This window comes from Telopea speciosissima, chromosome 4 (assembly GCF_018873765.1).
Source record: "Telopea speciosissima isolate NSW1024214 ecotype Mountain lineage chromosome 4, Tspe_v1, whole genome shotgun sequence".
Classification (NCBI taxonomy): Eukaryota; Viridiplantae; Streptophyta; class Magnoliopsida; order Proteales; family Proteaceae; genus Telopea; species Telopea speciosissima.
Window position 1 is genome coordinate 61,681,514 of NC_057919.1, and position 6,541 is coordinate 61,688,054.

At 41.4% G+C, this 6,541-nt stretch overlaps 1 protein-coding gene across 1 annotated transcript; it reads left to right on the forward strand.

Annotated features, from left to right (window-relative positions):
• Positions 1-217: 217 nt before the first annotated feature.
• On the forward strand, positions 218-2,636 carry LOC122660398 (probable LRR receptor-like serine/threonine-protein kinase RKF3). Its single transcript, XM_043855695.1, has one exon. The coding sequence runs from the start codon at positions 340-342 to the stop codon at positions 2,248-2,250; it is 1,911 nt and encodes a 636-aa protein (XP_043711630.1). The 5' UTR covers positions 218-339; the 3' UTR covers positions 2,251-2,636.
• The last annotated feature ends 3,905 nt before the right edge of the window (positions 2,637-6,541 follow it).

The following is a 6,541-nucleotide window of genomic DNA, read 5'->3' on the forward strand; positions in this document are numbered from 1 at the left end:
AACCCACATGGCCGTCAGTCTAGCCTAGTTTGGATGCCATGATTTATGAATTTAGAAAGGAAACAGTTATCAATGTCTGACTTCTCTGGAAGCTGCCGAAGCTTCACAGACTGTTCGCCCTGGCTGCTGAAGCAGCTGGACTAGTCACCCACCCAGAGCAAGCCAGTCCCACGGCAGAAGAACTTCGCTTACCACTCTGCTTCATTGTATCCTTCCCTCAATATCATTCAAATTCCTGTTTTGCAGGTCAGACCCAACAAGCTATCGTCAAGAAGGGTAGGTAGAAGAAGGGAAAATGCAAAGTTGCATCACTACGTGCTGAAACCCAAGAGCCCTCTCATGTCCCTCTTCCATTTCTCTATTTTGCTCGTGGTGTTGGGTTTGGGTTCTCCTGTTTTCAACTCTGGTTTTGTAATTGGGCGTGGAATCCCACATAGGAAGCTTGCAGACGCTTCATGTCCTTTAGACTTCGATGCTCTACGCAATCTCATTGAAGGTTCGAACCAGCCTGATCTTCCCAATGTCTACTCCAAGTGTCAATACGTTCTTCAAGGCCTCCGTCTTGTTGAATCCTTGTATATTCAAACCAGTGGGTTCTTTCTTCCTCCCTTAAATGCCTCTGATTCGTGTTGGGTTTCATATCAATCCTTGATCAATGAACTCGTTATTCCCAATTTCGACATTCGCTCCTCCTGCGGATTCCAAACCAACTGGATTTCGGAGGGGTGCATGAATATTACGTCTCGCTTGCAGTTTGAATCCATAGTTAACGAGTCCTCTTTGCAGACCGTCCGGCATTCCTGCAATCAGTCGCTTGTGAATGGATCTCCCTGCGCTTCGTGCACTACTAGCCTGTCGAGTCTCCAGGCAGCTTACCTGCCCGGTCCTCAGGTTGGGAACGTGTCTTCCTGTACCGGGTACCCCTCTATCTATGCTGCTGGTATCGTTAATCGCTTTGGGCCGACCGACACGGGGACTGCCATGTGTTTGTTCTCCCTTGATTTCTCTTCCTCTGCTTCGAGCAGCAAGGGACACACGACGCTGATTTATGGGGTTTCGATCGGTGGCGGTGTTTGTTTGCTGGGTGCAATTGTGGGCTTTTGGTTTCTATGGAAAAGGCACAAGAAACGGAAGAGGAAGAAGAAGATGTTTATCAAAGTTACTGAGAAGAGTTCAGTTTCGGGGTTGGAATCGATCAGTGGGAGTACGACTCTTATTAAGTTCACAATCGAGCAAATCAAACATGCTACGAAGAATTTCTCTAGGGATAACATAATTGGCAAGGGAGGCTATGGGAATGTTTATAAGGGAATTCTAGCAGACGGGTCTGAGGTTGCATTGAAGAGGTTCAAGAACTGCTCTGCTGCTGGGGATGCCGACTTCACCCATGAAGTAGAGGTTATTGCCAGTGTTAGGCATGTAAACCTTGTCGCTCTCAGGGGATACTGCACTGCAACAACTCCTTACGAAGGCCACCAGAGGATAATCGTCTGTGATTTGATGCGTAATGGAAGCCTCCATGACCATCTGTTTGGATCATCAGACAAGAAGCTTAGTTGGCCAGTCCGGCAGAAAATTGCCCTTGGGACGGCGAGGGGGTTGGCTTACTTGCATTACGGGGCACAACCAGCTATCATCCATAGGGATATAAAGGCTAGTAATATCCTCTTGGATGAGATGTTTGAACCAAAAGTGGCAGACTTTGGCTTGGCCAAGTTTGCTCCGGAGGGGATGACCCATATGAGCACCAGGGTGGCTGGGACACTGGGTTATGTTGCTCCTGAGTATGCTCTGTATGGGCAATTAACAGAGAGAAGTGATGTTTACAGCTATGGGGTTGTGCTTCTTGAGCTTTTGAGTGGGAAGAAGGCACTTGTTAATGCTAAGGATGGCCAGAACTCCCTTGTGGCGGATTGGGCTTGGTCCCTGGTGAAAAAAGGGAGACCTCTGGATGTCATCGAGGATGGCATGCCTGAGTTGGGTGCTAATGAAGTCATGGAAAAGTATGTCCGGGTTGCTGTTCTTTCTTCTCATCCACAGTTATATCATAGGCCTACTATGGATCAGATTGTGAAGATTTTGGAAACTGACCTTCCAGTTCCCACAATAGCTGAACGTCCTGTTCCTCTTGTGGCGGAGATTGACGAGATTGAGAGATCAGCGAGTAGTAGTGGCTCAGGTCAGCTGTCTAGTCCTGCTGGTTACCAGTCCTTTACCATAGAGGGCAACAATTTAAGTTCTGAACATTAGGCAGAAGAAGCAACCTCATTGCTCCAGAGCCAAACAATGGAATTAGATAGTCTGACATGAAGTTGTCATCACCAACTCTCCAATATTACTTGCTTCCATTCATGGTATGCTTGCCCTGCTTCATTTGTGGTTTGTAAGATTGACCTATTCATGAATAGGAATTATGACTGTTGTAAAGACAAAATACAGGAAAATTCTTTTCCATTTTAAGAGAAATACTGCATAAATTGTAAATATTTCATAGTCAAGTTCCTTTATTTGTTCATTATTATAATTTTTCTATGATACAATCTATATTTTCTTAACTTGGGATCTTGAGGGCTAACAGTTGAAACAATGTTGGTCTTGCAATACTATTGAAGTATGAAAATTCATGATGGTTCACAAGAAGACTTAATTAGATGCTGTGGATTTGGTTTTGCCTGGTTGAAAGAGATACAGAAAGAGGGTTGATCAGTTATTTGATACTACTTTCACGGCAATAATAGTGATAAAAATGCACTAACCGGTATGGTTTATCATTTAATTTGCTGCCAGAGTTTCCGGCAGTTGTAGAATATGAGCACTTTGCTTTAAACCCGGCAACAAATTCAGCGAGTAGAGAGATGGTTTGAAGGCTAAAAGGTCTTTATAATGGTCTCCAGGACATTTTATCTGATTATTTCTGGCAATTTGTGGTTTGGTTTAGTTCTCGTTTGGGTATTCTCAAATGTTTGTCGTTAGAGGCTTAATGCTTCCTCCCCCATGTGAAGTGTAGAAATGCGGCTTGCTTTTCATTTATCAAAGAAAAAAAAAGAAAAAAAAGGTCGCTGGCTTGCTTTTCTCTTTTGTCTTATTATGTTTTTCTGTTTTATCGATTTCTTATGTTCTAAACATAGCTTGATGGCCCTTTGGTGAATGGTGTAGGAGGCCTCCAAAGCTGATCTAGATATTGTGCATTTGTAGCAGTGCATTTTGTTATGTGAAAAGCTTTATTATTTCTATCAAGTGTCACAAGGTCTATGTGAAAAGCTTTATTATTTCTATCTTAGTCATCCATCCTGGATGCTCTTGATGTATAGTTTTTGGGTGCCTGAGGCCATTATTGCTTCTCAGATGACATGTACTTTCATCTATTTTGTGTGGGGGGCTATATTTGTATGGATTGAGACATTCTAGGGTCTTTTTTTTCTCTCTCCTTAAAATTCCTAACATGATGTTGATGTGGTGAATTCTCTCTTTCTGGCTTATGCTAAGTTCGGCCATACTGTGATCTGTAGTGTAAGAGATGCCTTGAAGGCAAACTCAAATTGCTGGCACAAAACATATTTTTCTGTTTAACAACGTTACAGGAATGTGAACTGCAGCAAGCTCATGAATATGTTTGAACGTTTTCAGCATGGATTCACTCAGATTGGAATCATATGCATAGTTGTCACGGCGGTTAAGCGACCCAAGGCGGTGAAGAGGGTCAAAATTCAAGGCGACACCAATTAGGCAAACAAGGCGTCCAAGGCGCCCGCCTAGGCGGCCAAGGCGCCCAAGTCGACCAAGGTGCCTGGACGCCTAGGCGCCGCCTTGACAACTATGATCATATGGTCAGTGACATGCTAATAATTTCCAAGCCACTTTTGCTACTCTGTCTGTACCTGACTAACTACAGGTTGCATCAGTTTGAATAGCAATTGCTGTTGGTTCTGATGCAAAACTCATCACGGTCAAGGTTTTCTTTCTGGATGCATTGTTTTCTTTTCCTCCTTGCACTGCACGTCCCAAGCTTCCTGTGCTCTCAATGGATATTTAATTGGATGCATTTCTGATAGATGGTGTTACTGTAGACAAAAATTTGAAAATCTCAGGTTTGGTTTTTGGTGATTAGTCACTAATCCACTTTTACTTGTGCTGACAGTCTTTTGGAGATGCAATTTATGCACAGTACCCATTCTGTGGTTGGTGTGGGGAAAGATTACCTTGTAAATTAATGATAAATTTTGCAGAATTAATCAATTGAAGTGGATGGCTCGGCATATGGAAGAATGCAAGGGGAAGCTTAACTTTCCAACAAAATGTTATGATGCTTGGGCTCTTTTCATCTGATTTTTGTTTCAAATGTCCACACCAATGACCCGGGGGAGGGGGGGGACAGATATTACTGTCTTTACTATTCTCAGATACTGAAGTTTGTATTCCTGGTGTGGTTTCTTGGGTCATTGTAGTGCTTTTGTAGATGCATCATAACCAATTGATCACTATTGCTGCTTCTGACCTGTCTTGACCACTTTTGAAGAGGTTCTTCACACAAGAAATCATGTAAGAGGACACCCTTGTTTTCAATATTCGGCAATGGATTATCTTAAGCATCTGATGTCTTCAAAGTCTGATAAGAAAACTATTTGAAATCCATGATTGCACAACACTGGAAGTATCCTGAAGCAAGAGGAGACATAAAAGAAGAAAAAGAGAAAAAAGAAGAAGAGTTTCAGCTGGGAGTCTGATGTGATCACAAAGGCAAGATCAATACTGTATTCATGGAACCCTATTATCCCCCCTCCCCCAATTCCAAAATCTGCTTTAGAAATATTTGCTGGGATAATTTCAACATGATATATAACAAACTCAAGCCTTGACTTGTTATAATTCTGATTAGTTGAGTTTGCATATTAAAATGCTAGTAATAGTCATACAAATCTTGGAGACCCGGATTGCTTTTTCAGATTGACCAGCAGTGAAATTGGCAGCGCGTTCTGCTAGCCATTCCCATTTCATGAGGAAGGTTTCAAGTTTCAGAAGCTATGATGTAGATAAGTCACTTAGAGAGCTTATTTTAGTGGAAATAAGCCTTAGAAGGGTTATGTATGTATTGGGCCTTTGATTATGTATGTTTATTTTATAATTGGCCAATCATTTTTTTTTGGTAAATGTAATTGGCCAATTTAATAAGCCTAAAATATGGGTAGATAGTAGGAAAACGAGATTTACTCCATTACTTTAGTTAGAGTCCTATTTTGAGCATGTTTTCTTTATTATTTCACTTTCCTAGTCAATTTAGGATACCTTATCAGTTAAGGATTGGGTTAGGCTTTTCTTTTTTAGTGTTTAAGATTATTTTTGAGTCTTCTATATAAGTTTGTAAGGGAAGCCAGCATGGTACACGAATTAATTAGTGAAATATTGGTTTGAGCTTTTGTGAAAATCCTGAGATGGGATAGGTGAAAGACCTAGGCTGAGATACCCTTCCCCTTCCCCATCCCCTTCCATTGGTTCTTGATTCCAAACCCAAATTCTTTCCTGATCGATTGCAAGAGTTATACAAGGCTGTTGGGATTTCTTTCAACAGATTTTTCTCATCGATTTTTGGATTACAACATCATATTCATTGTTGCAAGGGCACAACTTCATCAACTGAACTTGCAAGAACAACCCCTTCATCAACCCAAGAAACTCTAGGGTTCCCAAAACCCTAAAGCTGTTCGATCTCTTTTTTTTCTCCCTGTTCTGATCAAGTTCTTTGACTTGGAGATTCATTCTACTGTTAAGAAGATTAGTCAGCCCTAATTGCAGTTTCATCAGGTTATTAATTTGTGGGATTTATTTATTATTTATCTTGTAGTTACCAATTTGAGATCTCATCATTCTCTTCCAACCAATTTGAGATCCCATTGTTCTCTTTCTTGGTCACTGGAGGTTTTCCTTTTGATCCTGCCTAGGATCAGACCTATTCTAGTTCTAGTCTTACATTATTTTAGTGTCAGAGCTATGAAGGAAAGTTCAAATCAAGCTTCTAATCAAGCTCCTATTGCTATTTTACAAGCTATTCAGTGATTATCTGAGAAGATAGATTCCATGGATAGGGAGATCAAGGAATTTCGAGGCTGCTGTTTATGGGGATTCAGCAGAAGGTGCGCATGAAGGCAGTTCTTGGTTGGGGGGAGGTGGTGACCATGGTAGTAGAACTTCAAAGGGAATTTCATGGACAATACTGTTTTCGCCTTCCTTCTCAGTGAATGAATTATGCTTTGAACTTAAGTTTGTTAATTTCACAGTTGTGAATGGCATAGTTGTGGTTAGATGTCCTCCACAAGTTGTAAGAGGGGAGATGGAAAGATGGAAGAATACCGGGGTTGAGCACTTCATAGGTAGGAGACCATCCTTTGTATTCACTAAAGCGGTTTTATTGGAACAGTAGAACCTTTCTGGTCATTTGGACATTAATGTGCTCGATCGTAAATATTTTGTTTTCTGATTCAATGTTGATGAAGATAAAGCAGAAGTCCTGGAGGGGGGCCATAATATGTTCAAAAACTTCCACTGA

What these genes read in the sequence shown, in the direction of transcription:
- LOC122660398 (XM_043855695.1), top strand. Translation starts at nt 340, where the DNA reads ATGTCCCTCTTCCATTTCTCTATTTTGCTCGTGGTGTTGGGTTTGGGT.